The sequence below is a fragment of the Colius striatus genome, chromosome 21 (assembly GCF_028858725.1).
Source record: "Colius striatus isolate bColStr4 chromosome 21, bColStr4.1.hap1, whole genome shotgun sequence".
NCBI classification, from domain to species: Eukaryota; Metazoa; Chordata; class Aves; order Coliiformes; family Coliidae; genus Colius; species Colius striatus.
The window spans coordinates 10,312,197-10,333,070 of NC_084779.1; the positions used below are offsets into that span (position 1 = coordinate 10,312,197).

The 20,874-nt window shown below is 43.5% G+C and overlaps 1 protein-coding gene across 24 annotated transcripts in view; it reads left to right on the forward strand.

Annotated features, from left to right (window-relative positions):
• The window catches only part of SLC45A1 (solute carrier family 45 member 1), a 53,161-nt gene that overhangs the window by 26,391 nt on the left and 5,896 nt on the right, over positions 1-20,874 (forward strand). For 5 of the 24 annotated variants that reach the window (XM_062013057.1, XM_062013045.1, XM_062013060.1 and 2 more), the window contains exons 2-8: positions 5,726-5,787; positions 6,522-6,634; positions 11,298-11,420; positions 18,289-18,341; positions 18,557-18,969; positions 19,800-19,892; positions 20,365-20,589. In XM_062013057.1, coding sequence (XP_061869041.1) covers positions 11,301-11,420; positions 18,289-18,341; positions 18,557-18,969; positions 19,800-19,892; positions 20,365-20,589 — 904 coding nt within the window. In that variant the 5' untranslated portion in view covers positions 5,726-5,787; positions 6,522-6,634; positions 11,298-11,300. The other 19 variants (XM_062013061.1, XM_062013058.1, XM_062013056.1 and 16 more) reach the window with 17 other exon arrangements.

Sequence of the window (20,874 nt, forward strand, 5' to 3'; positions counted from 1 at the left end):
ACCAGATTAGACAAATTGCTGGAGTGTTAATTTACTAGCTAGTGCCTGTCTCCAGGAGAAGGAAGATAAAAAAACCAACTAGAAAGCAGTAGTCTCTCACTGGCATCTTGGCTTGAGGTGAATAGATGAATGTTCTACAGTGAGGCCTCTCTGACCTTTTGCTTCCTATTGACTTGTGAAATAACAAAGTAAACATTTAACTGAATGTGGCAGCCTGAGACAATTGGCCCTATTGTAGAAGGAATGCCAGTCCCTTCTCTCTCTGTATAAATTTTCTTCGCTGGCAATGCTAATAGAGCTGCAGTGGAAGAAAGCCAGGCCTTTCATTGGGCAAGACCCAAGTTTAAGCAGAAATACAAGTAGAGTATGGCTTGGTCCCTGGAAGTGTTCTGCATGCATCAGGGCCGCTGAGGATTGCCCACGGTCAGAGCTCTTTCAATAGTACTTTGTAGCACAGAAAATTGATTTGCAATACTGAAGCCTTCAAAGCTCTGCCTTGGGGGCTGGTTCTAGCAGTTAGATACAGCATATTTGGTTTTTTACGGATTTAACCATTTCAGAGTGGAATTGCTGAGATCTTTCTTGTGTAAAAAGGAGTAATTCTTCAAACTCATTTCCTTGATCTCCCAGTACTTCCTTGACTCTGCATTCCTAACGGAGGTAGTCTTCTTAGTGTGAATAAAACCACAAGTTCTAAAATGCTATAAATTTACCCAGGCTTATTGTTTGTTCCACTCAGATGTAAGCAATCTGTTCCCTCGTTCCAGACTCACCAGTCCAAACCCACTTTCAGATGTACTTTGTGATGATTTGTCATAATGCTGAGGCCTACAATAACCTCTTACTGAAGACCTGGCTAATACTCATGCACTACTGCCCACTGTGTGTATTTCCAGACCTAGTTCATGAGAAAATTTTGTCCTGCCTTTAAAATACTGTCTTCTGTACATGTAAGTAAACATCACAAGTAGAAAGAAACGGTCTGGAAATACATTAATTTAAATGTATTTGACAAATCTTCTGCCCTACTTTCTTTATTGTGGGCTTTTAAAAAAATTTTAGAGCAGATTGAGAAATTGCTTGTAAACAGGTGACATGTCGGTAAGGATGGGACATATTTAATGGACCCAGTGCACTGCCAGTTGTAAGCAGTTTTACTTTCTCCTCTTGACTGTGCTAGAATGCAGGTGCCAATCTCTTCTGACTTCCTGTAATTAACCCAATAGTCAGACTGAATGAAATCTACACTTGAAATACTGTAGCTTTCAAAGAATATTGGTTTTTTTACTACCAATTAATGAAGCTCTGCCTCGTGTCCGTCCCCTGGTCCCCAGAGAACCTTTTCCTCTCTATAGCACCTAAATATTCTCAGTCTATTCGGTCAGAGTTATCTTGTTGAGTATTTTACTTTGTTTTTCTTATTGTTTTCACGTTGAGCAGAGAAAAGATATTCAAAGTGGTGTTCATATAGGTGAAGACACTTTAGTATTGTTTGCTCACTTTACTTCTTGATTCATTTTGTGCACATACCAGTCTCTCTGCAGAGTGCCATTTCTCCCTTTGAGCTCTAGCTACGGACAGGTCTCACTTTGGGTGATCTTTGTATTTCATTACTTCTGTCATGTATACAGAATTAGAGCATTTCAGGAGAAATGTTAAAAAATTGACAACGTAAGTGGTATATAAACTTTAAAAAGTTTATGTAAATGAGCCACTACACCCTTTTGTTTTTACCGTACTTGAAATAACTGAGAAGCTGTCTAGTAGAAGTAACGAAGGCAGATAGAACACAGACAGAACAGCACCTTGCCCTTTTATGTATTGTCATGTAGTAAATTTAACTGCGTGCATTTACCTCACTTTATGCCGCTCTTATATTTTGATACTGTAGTTACACTCTTCCCTCCCCCCCACACCAAGTTTTTTTAGACTTATTCCTAATACTACACCTTACGTCTCCGTGTCTGTGTTGCTCTATTTTTGGATAACTATCTCTAAAAAGAAAATATTTTCCAAAGTTGGGAAAAAAAAAAAATAAAAACCCAAACTTTTAAAAGTATTAATTGAATTTTGGGTCTGGAGCATAAGAGAGGAGTCATCTCACGTGGAGAAACTGAGAAAGTTTCTTTCATCCTTCTGTGCCTTTGGGGAAATAGACTCTTTGCTACCCATGCTAGGTGTTACCTGCACCCTATGTGGGATTGTCCATCTGTGTGTGGCCCTTCTGCGTGTGTGCAGCACTGCAAGTCACATTCAGTGTTTTGGCTCACATGTTCATTCCCTACTTGTTCCAGAGAGATACCCTCTCTGCCTTAGTCTTTCATCTCCAAAAGATTATTTTACCTTCCCAAAATTTAATGGAAGACTGTGGGGATAGATGGTTAAAAACTATTGTTCAGCTTCTTCCCTCTTGGGAAGGTTTATTGATGTCCTGTTGGCAAGCAAAACAGAGCTCTTTTTTTTTTCCAGAAGCAAAATTTATGATTCCTCCTGCCTGTTTAAATTCACCCAGTCCTTCTGGAGTTCATCCAACCCTAAATTTGCAGACTTGAAACAAAACCCTGGCATTTGTTTAGACCAGTTTCCAGAATGAGAGTTCAGGAGACAGCAGTGGTAGAACAGAGTTTTGTGAAAGTTTTCCGCCAGTGAGCGGTGTTAGCAGTGTAGCAGTAAGCTTATTTACAGTATATTCTGCTCATAACAGTGTCGGTGATTTGGAGCTGTATTTGTTGGTTTCCTGAAACTCGGAAGTAGAAACAAAACAGGACTTTTTGAGATTGGTTTAACATGCCCCAAAACCCAGAAACCTTCTACAGAAAACCAGAAAAACCTATAGCATGAAAATACAGAAAAAATAGTCACTACCTTTGATGATGTATAAAAAACATAGTAGTGGCAATAGATGAATGGCTTCTTACAGGCAGTTAGTCTTAACAAATTTATCTGTGTGCTAGCCTTTCCCCTTCATTGCTCTACTGTCTTTGGTGAGGCAATGGATTTCCTCGTGTGGGGGGGGTGTGGTTGTGGGGGGTAGGTGGAGAGGGGGACAGGGCGCTCTATTTATATGTCTTGCAAGCAGGTTCCTTTTATTCTTCAGGAAAATACAGTTATACAAACGCTACCAATTTGTTTTAAATTGACAGAAGCTTAGCAGAACAGGATAAAAAAAAAATACACGTGTAGTCTGGATTCAGTCCAAGGCAACTTTACCTCCGAACTGGTTTAGGCCAGAGAGACAGGATGTTCCACAGAGCAAAAAACTGTGATTAAAGAGCATGAACAAACACAGAGTATATTATTAACAAAACACCAGACTGCATTTCATGTTGGATTTTCTGCATGGTGACCCATGGACTTGACTCAAAAAGTTAACAGAAACAGAGATTCGGACATAACGTAACAATCGCAAAAGGCTCCTCGAAGCCTTTTTCCCATATGGTGGTCTTTAAAAGCTTGTTTTGACAGTGGTACAAATATACCTCTACAAGATTGTGTGTTTCGGTACATGTGCTGAGAGAATGTTATGGCATGTGCTGTTGGAGGGGTTTTACCTCGACTGGCCATTCTGTTCATGCCTAGCAATTAGCCTCTTTTGTTACCTGCAGGCTTCTCGTGCTGTTGACACCATCTTTCTTCTTTTCCCTTGTGTTCTGAGTCACAAGCCTGTCAGTGCCATTCTGTCTGTCCTACCTTGTGGCTTCTTCCATGTTCAGGATGTGGCTGATACCTCCGTGTCCTGATCAGCAATTGTCTAGGCCATGATCTGTATGGGTGGATCGTGAGTCATTCTGCTTTGTAGCAAGGACACATTTTAGCCAGGAGGCAAAGGAGCTTTTGGTGCTAGTGGAAGCAGTGGGTGTCAGATCCCTGATGATGACAGCTTTTCCTGTACTGCCCGCAGCATCACTCAGGAACGTGTCTCCTCCTTCACAGAGATGCTAGTTGCCTTGCCTTCCAGTTCAGTCCCTGCTGTTAGTCAGCAGCTGCACTCCAAGTAGGATCCACTCCAAGTGGATCCAAAGTAGATTATATTTTCTCTAACGCTTCCTTTCTCTGCTTTGTTGCTCAAACGGAGATTTCCTGAGGCACTCTGAGAATGGGGTTGCTTTCAATGCAAGGAGAGGTACCGTGGAGCAGCACGTATCGGAGCTCCGAGGGGAGGCCCTGGGGTGCCTGCCCAGAAGCGGGAGGTGCAAGAGTGAGTCACAAGCTGCAGAACCGGGAGGGCAGGGGCGTCAGCTTGAATCACTCTTAGCCAGCAGCAGGTCAGCTGGAGGATGGCTGCAGCCTGAAGTGAAAGCTTATAGCTCACCAGCCAGTACTCGGTTCCAAAAGTGAATATCTGCATTTCATCAGCTTATTGTCTCTCTGAGAAATGGTATTCAATTGCAGGTAATTGGTAGTGTTTTGGCTTCCTTTGGCTTTCCACCTATTCATTTGTGTTGGGACAGCTCCACTGCTTTTTGAACATGGAAATGTGCTTGAAATCTGATGAGTTTGTGATGCTGAGGAAAACCTATGATTCTATTAGAGCTCAAATGCCAGAATTGTGGGGCGTTCTACCAACCTGCATTTCAGGTTTGCAGGTATTAAAACTCAGCACTTCTTTCAGAGTCAGTCAGAGAAATAAATTCCTAGGCATTGTACAAAAATTAAAGGATCAAATTGTTCTTTGGTGCTTGTGTTCTTCAGAAAAGACGATTGTGTAGCAGTCGAAAGGAAACTGAGGTACTGGTGAAGTCAGCTGTCCTAGAAATTGTTTCACGTGTCCTTGGTATGAAAATGCACAGAAGCTGCTCAAAAAAATGACAAACATAATGTACAGTGACCCATTTTCTAACCCTTGGACAAAATGACATTTGAACTGGTGACAGATTTCAGAATATTTGACTAAGCAAACACTGTAAAAGTTGTGTTAAGCCTTTTGGAATGTTCAATCACCCACTTCTGTGTGATTTGCATGGTAAAAAAGAATGGAATAAAAACACTCTTCATATCTAAAGTAACAATCATCGGATTCTTCCAGAATGTTCTGTCCTCATACTGAAATATTCTGAAGATTTTTCTGTAAGTTAGGAGTAAAAAGGCAAATTTAGGTTTTCTAAATGCAATTTTCTGATTGCGTCCCCAATACATTGGTACTATTGAAGTATCAGTCTGCATTTTAATCCACGATACAATATGCATTGTCTTACAGTCCATAGCAGAAATAACGATGCAAAATAGCTATCTTTTCTATATTAATGTTGGCGGATTTTTACCCTGTGAATGTAGTAATGGACAATCTGAATCTTACAGATGTTTTTATAATTTGTTATACTTGATTTTACCCTAATATATTTAAACACTTCTGACTGTCTACTGGAAGGTTGTTTTTTTAAGTTTTACTCGGTTGATTGGGGTGTTTTTGGTGACTGTTTTTTCCCCTTCCTTAATGCCTCTTACTTTTGTTATCCGTTTCCCAGGCTAGTTATGTATAGTTGCTGCTATTTTTGCCTCCTTTCTGGCTTCCATTAATCTTGAATTTCTAAGACTGTCAAGACAACATTTTGGACAAGTGTTCTATGATAAAATTCACCTCTTTTGAACTGCCCTGATTTACAGGGTCTGTCCAATAAAACATGTATTTTAGACATAATTTCTGATTGCTAGAGATGCCCTTTTTCCTGGTGTAGTGGGCAGCCCAAGGTTTGGTTACAAACTTACTTTGTTTCTCGTTTTTCAGGTCAAAGTAACATCCAGTCAGACTTTGCATGGCATGAGGCAGAAACAGGATTTTCTAGCAAGGTGAGTTACTTGCAGAATCAACAGGCTCATGATTTCTAATGACCAAGACTTCAGGAGTCACTGCATTCTAAATGAAAGCAAAAGAGGGTCAGTAATTGCAGAGTAAATTGTGTTTCACCTCCAGCTGTTTTATAGGTGGCTTCAGGGAGGAATTTAGGAAAGGTGCTTTGCAGAATGGCTTGATGTGAGCTCTCGTGATGATGGCAAGGAGCACTATCGGGGGAAGTTCCCAAACAGAGTTTTGAAGGAGCTATTTAAAATTATGTAATATAGGTAGTGATTTAATGATTGTATTCATGAGAAGACTGTAACTAGGGAAGTTTTTCCCTTTAGCGCTCACTGTCTTTGACTTAAGTTGTACACTCTTTTCTGCTTCAGTCAATTTGCTTGATGTAGACTTTTCAAGTCTCTCGGGGTTGGTTTTTTTTTTTTTTTGTTATTTTCACAGCTGAACGCAGATCAGAAGCGTCTCTCTTACCAGTTTTTTAGTTTACTGCTTTTCCAGGCCATTTTCATGGAATAGTTCCAGGGAAAGCTAGAAACAGTGTCCCTCCGTTTCATCTCCTTGTCACAAGGCAGATGATCTAATAGCTCTAACCCATTCTCAAGCGTCCTGGCAGTCCAGACTCTCCTACCTCCATAAGCAATTTAAGATTATTTTTAATAGAAATTTTTGCACCTTGCCTAACTTCTAAAGAGTAAATTAAAACCCCACAATCTCATGAATTGTGCAGGAGCACTCAGATGTTGACACGGGCAATAGAGGGAGAATGCTATGGACTTGTATGCTGTAGCTTCATTTGGTGTTCCTGCATGACCCACCAACTGACAAGAGGGCACAATTAAGGTATGAGCATTTTCTGCAATAGCGATTACCCTTAGCCCCTTGATTTTCTTTAAGGTTATGTACTCTGAATGATTCTCTGTTATTCTGCCTTGTTTTCTTTACCTTTGCTTGTGCTGGTTTCATGAAAGAAAATGTATTTCCTGTTTCCAGTGTTAGTAAAACTGGTGTTACAGAAATACAGATGGAAGAGAGACAGGAAAGGGACTAAATTAGACCCAGATGATACACACGTAAATGATGTGCAGATCAGAGTCATATTTCACATCAGGGCATACAGTAACGGTTTACCTTGGAAGGAATAATGCCGTAAAGAACACATGGAGAAAGTGTATTTACTAATATTGCTTAAAATTAGGGCCCAAAGGCAACACAGTGAATGTCAATTATATTGTCCAAACTCTGAATGTCTCTATATTTGGTACATTTTCCTGCAGTGCAGCCTGGAATCAGTGTGGTCCAGAAATAGCAGTCTGGGAAAGTCATCATCCAGAAAATGCTTTCAGTTACTTTGCTGGCGAGGGGAAAGGGCCAGTGCCAGTAGCTAAGCAGAGGAAGGAATGAGTGAGTCAGATTTTCTGATCATGGATTGGATGAGTGGTGGTGCATTTATGTGTAGGCAGAAGCAGGCACTCCGGTGTAGAGTGCAGGCCAAGAACTGTTTAGAATGCAATTGTGCATCAAACGCATTTATTCAGAGCCAAGCCCTTCCTACAGTAGCCAATCTATTACAAATACGATTTCTCTGGTAACCACATATTCTTTGATTTCTTTAAATGTTATGATACAAATGATTTATGGTGATCTAGGTTCTGCGATGCACTGAAGAGCTGCTTCTCCAGAAGCAGCAATTACTTTCTCAGTAAGTCAAAAAAATTAGTTGCAGAGGCCATCAGGTTGTACCTAACTGCAGGCTGTTTTCATTGCAACCAAAACCCTTCATGCTATAGCCTATTGATGCACAAGAGTCACATCCACAGGCCCACAGTCAGTCCCAGGTTGAACCCACAGTCTCTCTGCTCCAGAATGATCAATAGGTGCCCCTTTGGCATCTTTTCCATTTGCCTCTTGGCTAAAAAAAAGCAAGAGTATAATGTTCAGTGATGCAGAAGATGTCCTCGTTGATGAGGATGTTGAAGCTTTACCCTGTTACCTAAATTGGGCAGATTGTGGAATTTCAGAAATGCAAAAAAAAAAAAAAAAGGTCCAAGCTGGGTTTGAATTGGCTAAAGAAGCTTTGGCATTAAACCACATAGAGGAGGCCTCCCGTGATGCTGACTTTTGGCGAGAGTTTTATGGTCTTTTATTTGTCTAATCCCTGTTCTGTCCCTAAAATACTAGCGCAAGGGGAATATCAGGAGAGAAAATACAGTTGGAAGATGCACTTGCTTTGCTGTAGAGGAATCATTTACCTTTGTGTCGCTTACTTCTGTCTTCAGATTTACTGTGACCTACATGGGAACATTCCTTTACTGCAGCCAAGGCATTCAGGTGGAGCTAATTGAGCAATTAAATTATCAGGTGATGGAAGCAAAAATCTCATCTACACAGCAGATGGATTTAGCAATCTGACTCCTTTTAGTTTATAACTATTAGGTAGTGTGTGTTGGTACATAGTTGCACACTCTGTACAAAACAAAAAGGTAAGCAGCTGTTGTGACGTACCCTTCAGCTGAAATGCGGTTCGTGACTTCTGTCAACTGACCATAGACAGGTGGGTCTTCTGAGGATAAACTCTGAATGTGGACAGTCCATGTAATAGAACTTCCATTTCCCAACTCTTCCTTTCTTGGAAGTCTCCTGTCAGGAGTTTGTAGCAATGGCTGAACTAACAAACACATGAAAAGGCCTTCTTATCAGTCCGGTGCATTTCACCTCAGACTGTCTGTGAAGGGAGTGCACAGAACTAGGCAGTTTCCAAGTTCTGGTGGGTTTACACAGAATTGCAAAGGGAAGGAAATTCCGTTTTGTTGAAGAAAAACAATGATCTGGCTGAAGATCCATTTTATATGACAGGTAGAGGCACTCTAAGATGCATACATTTTCTGAGAACATTGTAGAGATGTGACATTTGTCTGTGCCACGGGTCCAACTCAGCAATTCTGGGAAATGCATGTGTAATAAATGCACGTCAGAATTCTTGCTCCCTTTTCCCGTACAAAACCGCTACTACATAGGTAGTTGGTTTAGCCACAAGATTGGTAATGGTAAAAAATGCACCTGCCCACAGCAATGGTCCTCTAAATGGATAGAGGGTAGGGCATTCAAAATGCTCTTGCAACAGGAAACAGAGAAACCTGAAATCCTAGGATGGAGGACCGAAAAGGACGACACACGCTCATCGAGATAAAATTCTGCAGTGAGGTTAGACAAGGGTGTAACGGAGAAAATGCTGCTTCTGCTGGATAGATCTGCTTCACTCCTAACGGCAAGGGTTCCGTGTTTTGATTTGCTCAAGTAATACTGTCTTTGAGAAGAGATTGGTTAGGTAGATGCAAAACTCTCTTTCTTACGGTTGCAAAGGACCACTAGTTTCATGGACTGCGCTCTCATGTAGGAAAAACGTCTTCCACCCATGTTCTCTCTTCCTCTGGCGATACGTTTGACTAATGCATGAATTCCACAGAAGTGTGCACGTTTACTGCTTCCCTTGGTAGTTTATTGCAGTGCTTGATCTCTTCTGACTCAGAAAAATATGTATTTTACTTGTAATTCACATTCATTTAGCTTTAATTTTCAGCCCTTGGTTGGACCAGCTGCTTTAGAAGCCCCTGCTCTCTGCGTCATATCCGGGAATTCAACAGATAGAAATCTTTAGTTCATTGCAAAATGTTTTCTAACTCATAAATAATTTCTGCCATTCTTCACCCATAGTTTTTCAATGGTATCTTTCAGGATCCCCAGAGCTAGACTCAGGCTTCAGTGTCAGTTTCAACTGTGCCAGGCCTAGACGGGAAGAAACTGCCTGCTGGTTAAGGTATTCCAGGGTTAAGATCAGACCTTTTCCTGGGGAACGCTTCTGTGTGAGACAGCCTCAGAAGAGAGGAACCAGTTACTCATTTACTCTTATATGTTTGGTCTTCAGAAATAAAGCTGACCTAGAAGTTGCACTAAACTTTCATCTAGAATCAAACCTGTGGATTTTCTGCAAGCTCTGCTAATGCTACACCCAAAGAGCTGATAATATTACCAAGAAACTGAGTAACTCCGTACCTACAGAAATCACATCTTCCTCAGGGGAGAGGTAAAAAAATAATAATTAGGGAAGTAAAACTAACAACAGGCTTGGGTTTATTCTACCTGACAGAAGTTGAATTAGATTACTTCGAGGCCAGAGTTCCAATTGTGTACCCAAAGGTCACGGCTCACGTTGGAGAGGTCAATCGATATAGGAGTGTTTCAAGCTCGACACAGAAATGCCATCCAGTGTACAGGGAACCTTTATGTACTGTTATTTGCCCTGGCAGATAGTTAATCTTGGTTCGTATTAGCTACCTGTCCCATTTCTCTTGCTCAAGAGCATTATCTAATGTTTATTTGTCAGAATGTTCTGTTCCTCTCTTCTTTATTTTAAAAATGTTTTTTCTCCTAAGAAAATGCCAGCTAACCCCAGAGCAGCTCCAGACTGCAAACATCACGTTGCAGATTGGACTCGTGAGTCAGAGGGGTTTCTTTAAAGCCTATGGGGGACGGTGGAAAACATCCTTGACAAGATCTGCTGGACATAGAGAGGGCCTTTGACCAACAGATAGGCAATCGGAGGAAAGGAGATACTTACGGCACTCTAACTTACCTATAAACACTCAACAAATTGAATCTCAAGGTGAAGAGGCTAGTTAGACTAGTAGAAACAAAAAACAGGCTACCGAATGGCAGTAACCAAGTGTCTGCTAATAGCCCCTGTGGGAAACAGGACTTCTACCTGATTTAGAATGGCTGTCTTCCTGTTGTTTTAGCAGGAAGCTGTTTGAGAGATCTCACTAAAAGATCTCTAAATACCTCTCTGCTAGTCTGGGAGATATCGCTGTCCAGTATATCGATTAATCAATTCTCTTCAAATGCTGTTCGTACACTGCATTGAAAGTACGGAGCACTATACGAGTCCATATGGTTCCACTCTGTACATAGGATGCAGAACAAGCGGTAGTTGCCAATGCTGGTTAACACCCGAAAGTGACAGAAATCCCAGTTCCTAGTGACTGAAGGGGAGTGGGAGATGGCGATCAATAACTTGTACAAATGTTTGTTTCTGACATGACGGGGTGCTAGTATACCGCTGACAGAGATGGACTTTTAGGAGGAAAAGAAAAGAAGGCTAAGGTGCTGAAAACCCTTATCCCTCTGTCCATGCTCCAGGGAAAGGTAAATTGTACTCACCACCCAGCAAACGTTCCAATTTAGAATTGTTTTGGTTGGAAAAGACCTTTAAGATCATTGAGTTCCCGTAGGAGAATTTGATGAGTTGCATACACTTGTCAAGTCGCTTGTCAAGTGCACAGCCCCTGCTAGTTTCTGCGTCCTGCAGAAGACCACTTATGGCTGTACTCTGAGGGTTGCTTTGGTGTTGTAGGCAGGCAGAGGCCCTGAAAGAAACTGCAGGACTCAGAGAGTGGTATAGAAGCGTCCTTTTTCTATTATTTCATTTTTGCCCTTTTCTCTGCTTTAGTGGATGCGAGAGACAAGGAAGACTGTCAGAGAGGTTTTAGGACCATCTGGGAATATTAAAGTACCCGTCTATGCCTGTTTACACCGAGTGTCCGTACCACACCTCAACACCTGTCTCCATAAGGTAACTGGTTTTTTTTGGGACGGCATATAGACATCTCTATAGTCTCTGCTTTGTTGCTAGACATTTTCAGGCAGAAAGGGGATGACAGCCCCTACCTCTCCTGTCTGACGGGCACTTTGTGTGGATGGAAGAGGCTAAATTAAAAACAGCAGAAGTAGACTTTCTGGTTTTTCTTGATAACTGGTATAAAGGAGAGAAGGGAGCAGTCTGTGCACTGCAATTAACATCGAGTGCTATTGCAACTCATCCTGTAATGCGATATAAATACAATCTCAGCAGAAAATTGAATGCTTCACTGAGTCAGAAACATAGAGCAATGCTGGGTTTTGAAGAAAGTAATTAGCTCCAGGGACCTGTTGGTTTCTCATTTCCTGTGTTAAACACAGGGAAGTGGGGCAGGACTTCCCGTAGACTTCCAGAGTCAACTTAGACAAAGTACAGAGACAATTTATAAACCAAAGTTTTAAGGAATGTTTATCAAGAGGCAAGCACACCTGCAGTCTTCCTGCAGTGCCCACCACATACCATGCGGTGACATGCCACTTTTCTTTTGAGAGCTCTGTGTACCCTTTCTCTGTCCAGGCGCTGCTAAGACAGCCCAAGCCCCTGCAGAAAACGCAGCTCGGTGGAGCACCACTTTGGTACCCTTTGCCACCTCTCCCGCCAAGGATGATGCTGCAAGATGGACCTGCTGGTGTTACCATTCCCCATGCTTGCCCTCTGCACGGTGCCGCACCCAACCACCTCTTCCTATCGGCCCTCGGTACAGCAGTGGCCTGATCCCCTTCTTGTCCTGCCCTGCACTTGACCTTCACAAAAGCAGTGATTTGAGGTTTTTCAGAACTCACTGACAGCATGAGTTCTGCTTTCCTTCTCCAATAGAAGATCGGAAGTGTACTGATTCACAGAAATAAGACTCCCAGTAGCCAAGAAAACTTACTAATGACGGGACCTACTTGCTGGAAGCTGCAGCTCACAATTAATACGAGAAGGCAGGAATAGAGCTGTTCAAGTAACATAGCAGGGATGACAGTAGTCTCTACCCTCTACTTTTAAATGAAAATTTATTTTATTTCTGAAATATATGTCGCCTGCTCTGGGTGGTCATAACTTCCCGCATCCAAGATTCTCGCCCCTGGTTTCCTTACATACTACTTTTCACCTTTCTGTGGTTTGTCATACCCAGAAAAAAACCCCAAAACACCTGCATGGTCTTTGGGGCATAATCGCATCCTTGTCTCTTGTGAAACGTGTAGTCCACTTGAGGTGGTGCAGTGAGATGAAACACTGTATATTTCAGTGAGTTTGCCATGCTGCCTTTTGTGTTCCTGCACCGCCTTCCCCAAAACTGCAGCCAACAGTGGCACTTAGCACCAGTATCTTGCGTGGAGAATACGTGCCTGCAGTTAACACTTCTGTTCAGCATTTTTCTAGAAATGCACGGTCAATGTAGGCTAGCATGCATGTGGCCTCAGAGGAGATTATTTTTTTTCTCCCTCATTGTTGGAAACACAGAAGATAACAAAGATCTTCTGGAATGTAGTTATCGCTCTGGTTCTGTATCTTAAAGTACTGGTCGCAGGAGTTAGGAAATGAACACTAAAACTCATCGTTTGGATTCTTTAAACTGTTTGTAGGACTGTGGCCTTCTGATACCAAACACATTCTCAGTCTTCTGGATTCTGTAAGTGCCCTCTAGTGACTAATTCTCTGAACTGTGTTGGGCTTTTGTTGGAGAGACTGACTTGAAGGGGTTGATTGACTGGTGTGGGAAGGAGCTAGGGAAATGTCCTCAGTATTTTGAGTGCTGCACTAGTGTATCTTGCAAAGGCAAACAGAAATACGTATCGAGCAGTCATTGCACAAAGCTCAGGAAAGCAACCGACTTAAATACGTGCACACCACTGTTGTGGAAATCGCACGTCTGAACTGAAACACGAGTCGAATCAAGTGCAGGCCCGTGTAAGAAAAACTATTGGGCTGTCACTGCATAACACTCGAGTGGTTTCAGTGAAGCATGGCATTAGTGAGGTTTTTCTGAATAATCATCTTCTGTGGTTTGAGAAGGGGCCATGGCATTCTGTTTTTTGCTCGATGTGGCAACTGTAGGCTATAGGCTGATAGACTGCTGATGTTTCAATTGTGACAGCATTACAGTTTTTTTTTAAAACCAAATTGATTCTTCACTGAAAAATTTGCTTGTTTAGAAAAAAGATTTCAACTGTTTTTACAAAGCAGTTTGAACTTCAGACGAAGACTGTGTCTAGTTTTGTGTATTTGCCAAAAGTAGGGGCATTTCTGTCTTTTGCTATTACTACAGCTCTACACGCAATGTTGTGCATTGCAATTGCCTGGCACGCTTGTCAGCGACATCTTCAGGATACTTCTTAATGGATTGTTTCAAAAGCATGGCCTCACTTTGCACCCAAAAAGAATAGGGTAGATTTGCTCTATTCCCGGAAAGGATGAGAGCAGACACAAACTCCTTTTGTACTTTACTGTGTCCACACAAGTGCAGACTTATAAAGTGCAGACAGCAGTTGTCGGTACATGCATATTTGTTTCATGTTTGTTTATAGTAGTTCATTGTATTGAATTCATTTTCTCAATGAACCGACAACTCATTTTTAATGCGAGCTCTTACCATTGCTGTTCATTCTGCAGTAAAATACCGGGTTTCATTTCTGGTGGTTTGTTGAGTGTGGGGTTTTGGGTTTTCCTGGTTTTGTTTTGTTGTTTTTGTTGTTGTTGTTGTGGTTTTGCTCCTTTCAAGTAAAAATTCAAATGCCCTTCTAAATGTTCAATTGCATCCATTAATATAGCCAGCGTAGGAATTTGGTGAATCCAGGTTCAGAATCTGATTTATCTGCACTATTAAGGTCATATGACAATATGCTAAGGGCCAGATATGGAGGTGGTGTGCCAACTGGCATATATGAGACTTCTTTATGTTCTTACGCTATATTAGCCTCCCACCAACTTCCTTACGCCTACTCAGTTGGCATGTAAGGGGATGGTAGGGTGTTGTAATTTATGTGGTAAGCTCCTCTTACCATGCAAGCATTAAGAACATATGATTGAAATGCACCTCACCTAGTTTGAACTTGCTTCTTTTTTTCTGTCCTACTCTGGATTTTCACTATGCTTGACACCACAGGCCATAACCTTTTTGGCACAGAATCACCACACACTTACAGGAATAGAAATTTGCATCTTCAACTCATGTCGTTAAGTGTTGCAGGAAGCAGAGTTCCTTCTGGATATAGCAATGGAGCAGAAGCCATAGGACATGGAATGGAAGGAAGCTAAGTCAGGGGACAATCAGGTTGGACATTAGGAAAACTTTCCTGCTTGAGATGGTGATCGGACACCAGAAGAGCCCCCTCGGGAAAGCGGTCATGGCACCAAGCCTGTCAGAATTCAAGGACTGTCTGGATGATGCTCTTCATCATATGATTTGGTGTTAGGTAGTCCTGCGAGGACCACAGAGTTGGCCTCAAAGATCCTCATCGATCCCTTCTGACTCGAGATAGTCTACGATTCCGACACCTGCAATTTTTGTCATTGGTAGAACCTTCTTTTAAATAAGCGTAACGCTGTGATCAGCAGTGCTTTTGCTAAAATATGAAGACTGTCTAAGCAGAATAGGAAGATGTAACAGACCGGAATGTGGTGGTTTCAGAGTCAGTAAGCAATCAAAGAAGCTGTTGCACAAAGCCACGTAAGCTGAGTGATTGTTTCTCCCTTTATCCCTTCTGAAAACTCACCCAAAATTTCTTGGGCAATTTAATTTATATCAGAGGTACATCTTGAATCCAACACAGTATACAGCTATATGCGGGCTAAGACTATGGCAATGACGATACGGTAGCTTGCAGCTGTCTGCGGCGAGCATCGCTACAGGAAGCAGGCGCTGCTTGCAACGAGGCGGTGGGGCAACCGCTGGTAGGGTGAAGTGACCGGCTGACTCCTGTCTTAGCTGGCCCCTCGCCTCAGCCCGGCGACTGTTCCCGGGAAGGGCTGGGGGAGCGGAGCACGATCCTGCGTTCGTACCCGGTGCCGGCAGAGCTCTGGAGAGGATGGAAGGCCGCGCCCTCCCGGAGCCCATCCCGCAGCCAGCCCACGCTGCGGCGGCAGACGCGGCTGGGAGCGCTCTTCGGCACAGGGCGGAGCGGGAGGCGGATACTTCCGCCGCCGAGTCGCGGGAGAGAACGTCACCGGGGCTGGGCCGGCGTCACCGCGAGGCGCAGTGCGGAGGCAGGCCCGGTGCCGCTGGAGGTGAGGCCTGGCGGGCCGGGCCGGGCGGGGCGGGGAACGGGGCGGCGGTGGCAATGGGCGCCGGTGGGCGCGACGGTCGCTGACTGCTGGCGGCTCGGGCGAACGGTAGGCATGGGGCGGCGGCCCCGCCCCGGGGGCGGTTGCGCAGCGCACGCAGCGCGGCTCGTTTTCGGCTGATGCGAGCGTTCAGGAGGTGGTGGGCCTTGCATCGAGTCTGGGTGAGGGTAGGCCATTCTCTGCGACGCAGGTGCCTGTGATGTGCTTGCAACCCTCGGTACCCGCCGCAGGAAAATTCCCACCGCTGGAAATCGTGACACGTACTTGATTGGTAGATAGCAGCTTTGAGAGCCACCGTCGCCAAGGCCTTGCAGACTGAGGTGCATAATCGGTAGAACAAACATCGAGTTTCCAAAATCACTATTGATGGAGAAAGCTAACAGCTGTGTAGTCTTCTCCGTGCTGAGGGAGAGGTTTCCTGTTTTGAAGTTGCTGTGATTACCAGGTAGATTCACCTGAGGACAGAATTAATTTCTTTGAAGATGTCCTGTGGTGAATGACTCATAAGTTGAGGAAAACGAGTGGTGAGGAATATAGGCTCAGTTGATAGTGTTACACTGACTTTCTACTGTACTGGTGTCAATAATAGCTTTTAATTCGAAGTAATTACAGGCCACCACGTGTTGAGCCACGTGGAGGGGTTCTTCTGTCCCTAAAATGTTGCCATATGTGGGACACAATATAGTGTCTTTGCAGTGTGTAGTACAGAGCAGGAAAATAATGGAGGATCTAGCATTAAATTATACTAATAGATGAATATAGGGAAATCAGCTTCCTGTCTGCAAATGGCAAGGTCTGTCAGTGATGGGGAGGGCTACCACAGTCGTATTGTCACATCCTTGTGAAGGAGTCATTCACATCTCTCACAAATCCGATTGGGTTTTCCTTGTGTCTTTTTCCTGCTATCTCCTAATTTGTAACAAATTCTCATTGTGAAGCTATTGCTTGGATCTGAAGGCCGATAAAGGTACTCAAGCAAAGTAAGTGCTTATGGAAGACACGGATCATGAGAAGTTTTCGATAACTTGTGAAAACAGCGTCAAGGGGAACACTGGTGCGGACATCTTCATAAAGTGTCTGTATGCTTCTCCTTCTGTTGGTCTGTCTGGAGTACTTTCTATCTGGTGAGTTTTCCCAACCAAATGCAACTTGGTCTTGGTGCCTTGTGAGATGGGGGTTGTCAGGGCGTGTAGTTGCAGTTGTGAATTGCTTGTCGTTCTCGCTTATGTGGTGCGCCGCTTGGTCTGAAGAGGGGAAGTCTTGAGCAAATCCCTGGTATGACAGTTGCAATACTTCAGTAGATGCCTTTTCTCTCTCCCCCCTTCCTCCACCCCCCTCATTCCCCAAATACCGTCCAATGACCCCAACAGCAGTCTTCCGTGAGGTGCGTGGCGTTCAGTTTTACTTTGTTCACCGTCTCTGGATGCTTGCACAGAGCTGGGGGTTGTTCAGCGTAGGGCATTCTCCTACCGTGCTTAACAACTGTTGCGTCAGTGCAATATTAAACATGTGTTTATGGGGTTCTGCTTTTGATAGTGGTTGGGGAAATGCAGCAAGAATGGTGTTGCATAGACTCAGTGCTACTAGGAGAAAGATTGGTGCATAAAATACACCGGAGGAACTAGAAAATGAGAGATTTATGGGAGTTCTGTATGGCTAAAGCAGCAAAACAGCTGGGAATGTTTTCCCCTGGGGACCTGTAAACAAAAAAAGCGAGAGATTTGTTTTGCTTACTAGGGTGCAGTTGAGAGAGTTTTCCTGAAGAGATGTGAGGTGATGCGTGGCCATCCTTGTGCTTTTGGTCTGACTTTTTGATGAGACTTCATTTGTGAGCTGTTTCCATTTCTGGCAACAAGGGGCAAGAAATCATGTGTCGTTCCTTAATTCAGCAGATCTGTCAACATCAGTCCTGGGATGCTATTTTGAAACACATTTGGATGCTCTGCTAACCATGGTATGTGCACATTGGCAATAGGAGTGTTCCCGATGAGATGTGAGGTGGCTGTTCAGCACTTGAATGCCATTAATCTCCGAGGGTGGAGTTGCAGTGCTGAGAGTGACTTGTGGGATAGGTATCTTTTCCTAGGAATTAGTTTGAAACTTCAGTTCCTACACTGGGAAATTATACCAACTTCTGTTTCTGTGCACATATGTTGAAAGCTGATATCATCCAATCGTTCAGCTTATGTAGCCTGAACTTCAGAAACACATTCTTTGGGCCCTCTGGTGGAAATAGAGCCAGCTGGTCTGAATCTGTCCTTGCAACAGACCATCTCTGCTGAATTCAGGAATATAAACAGGAAGAAAACCAACCTCAGTCATTGCGAAAAAAGTATCACCTTAAGTCTTGGCCTCGGCACAGGCAGCAGGAATGGTAGGATCGGTACCAAAAGGTCGTTTAGCGTTTCAGCGAGGGTCTGGATCTGCAGCCAAACTGCAGCATTGCTCTATTGTAAACTTAAACCGAAGTTGTGATTCATCTTCATTTAGCTCTGGTGAACTGCAGATAAACATAAACCCGTTGCTGTTGCAGGAACTCCTGGGAAGCTCGACACATCTGACCAATGCGTGTTTTGAATATTCAAGGTAGGATGTCCGGTGTCTCATTTGTGCAAAGATGCAGGAAGTGTGCCCATAATACATATCAACCTTGTGTCAAGAGGTGGAGAGAAATGGTTGTAACTAATGTGAAGGCTGCACTCGGTACGTGAAATGTTGAGAAATGGATGGAACTTCAGTAAGTGAAGTTAAGCAAAACTTTTCTTACACAACCATTTTATTCTGAGCTATTTTTCTTCCAGACACTCAGCCGTGATGATTCCATCGTCTGCAACCACTCCTGTCAGTGATGCTGCAGTCTTGCCAAGCATGGCTTCTCAGGAAATATGGAGATCACAAGTTCCCGGCTATCCTGGATCAGTCACACGGCATATAAGTCATCGGGCCAACAACTTCAAGAGGCATCCGAAAAGGAGAAAACACATTCGCCCTTCACCACCGCCACCACCAAATACTCCGTGTCCTATTGATTTGATTGACTTTGGGGGTCTCCAGCCTCAGAGGTCTTTCCTAGAACTTCTGTTTAACGGGTGCATTCTCTTTGGGCTCGAGTTCAGCTATGCCATGGAAACAGCCTATGTTACCCCCGTCCTGCTTCAGATGGGTCTTCCAGACCAAATGTACGGAATGGTATGGTTTATCAGTCCTATATTAGGTGGGTCTTCTTTACGTTACTTCTTTTCTTTTCTTTTGATTTTTTTTCCTCTACGTGGGGGTTTTATGGTTTTGTTTTCTCTGCTTAAGCTGTTCACAAGTATGTTCTGTATGCTCTCAAGGTTAAGAGGCACTCTGTATAATTTTAGACAACCTAAAGGAGAATAATTCTTGCCTTATCTTGCCTGAAACAAGTCTGGTGCGATCAGAAAGTCTGTTCTCGTAAACTTTGCTTAATCCATTCCTATATTTAAAAAACTAGAAAAAGTGGATCAGTGTATCCGTTTAGGTCCACATGAAAAAAGTATACAGAGACAGTTCCCAAGGGCGTGTGAAAAAAGGAGAGCACTTGCACTTGTGGGATGTGCTTTAGAAGAAGCGAGTAGATAGGACCCTTCTCACAGACTGGCCCAGAGTAATACAGGCACTTTTCCAACTCGTGTGGTTGCTTCCTGCTGTCTTCCAAGCCGATTCTGCAGGAGATCTCCAATCTAAGGTGAGGTAAATGGAACAGCTTTTAAGGAGCGCAGTCCTTTAGAATGTATAACTGACGTACTCTTACTCTTGACCTGACGTTAAACTCTGCTATATTAATGATGCAGAGTGCATTGCCGTGACGATGAGCAGTAGCACCACGTTACATTACTCAGTCCTCGACTCAGTAAGTGCCAGGCAGTACGCTGTGTGTGCCCCTGGGTGACTAGTACCGATCGGGAATATCTCTGTGCAATGGTGTCCCGCCTTTAACCGCTTTTGAAGCTACCTATTTTAACTGCCCTGTGAAACGGGCTTGTAGAAAAAAGCTACTTATCGGTGATTACTTTTTTGTAGGGTTCTTGCTACAGCCGTTGCTGGGAGCCTGGAGTGACAGATGCACATCAAGATTCGGGAGGAGAAGACCTTTCATTCTGGTCTTAGCAGTAGGTGCGTCTTTTAGAAACAATGGGCATTGTGCTTGTAGAGTAGAAACATCGTACGTCTGTTTTCTCTGACATCCCCTGTGGCAATAGGCTCGGTAGAACGCCTCTGAAGCATTGGATGTTGTGGGTCTGAAGAAGGTGGTGGATGAGGCTGAGGCCATGGTTTGGCGGACGGAGATCCATATATAAAAGCTTCTCTTGTCAGAGTCAGAAGAGATAATGTTTTGAGGGTCCACCATGTTTTTCTTTGACTTTTGGCCAAAGCGAACCCCGGACGTTTGTAAGTTTGAACAGTGGAAAAGGATTACGTATATCCTATAAGCCACGCTCATTCTCCAGACAGTGGTGCTCTGAACAAGACCTGCCACCAGGCTGTGCAGGTAGTGTAATGCTGTATAGAGCACGAAGCAATGCAGTGTGCTGTTTTTTTTTTTTTTCTTACAAGCAGTCGATTGATTTGTTTTTTTTTTTCCCAGGAGCGTTGCTGGGGCTGTCGCTTATGCTGAATGGCAAAGATATAGGGAACGCTTTGTCTGACACCGCAAATAACCACAAATGGGGGATCATTCTGACCATCTGTGGCGTTGTCCTCATGGACTTCAGCGCAGATTCAGCAGACAATCCCAGTCATGCCTACATGATGGACGTGTGTAGCCCGGTGGATCAAGACAGAGGCCTCAACATCCACGCTTTGTTAGCAGGTATGCTTTCTCAGTGCTTCCTGGGTGATGTGAGCCCTAAGTAAACAAACCCTGCTGCGAGAAAGCCAAGTGTAAATCACTAGTCTTTTCCTGTGTAAGCGTAGTAACTGACTACCTGGAGAGGTGGCACTAATTAACTTTGAAAACAAATTTATGCATATTGCAAAAGGCTCTTGTAGTTACCAAAAGTCAATAGAGACACAGTTCTGGGTTGTTCATCGGAAGGTCTCTCACATCATTTGTAACACCTACAGAAACAAAGTTATCCCTTGAGAAAGGAGGTTT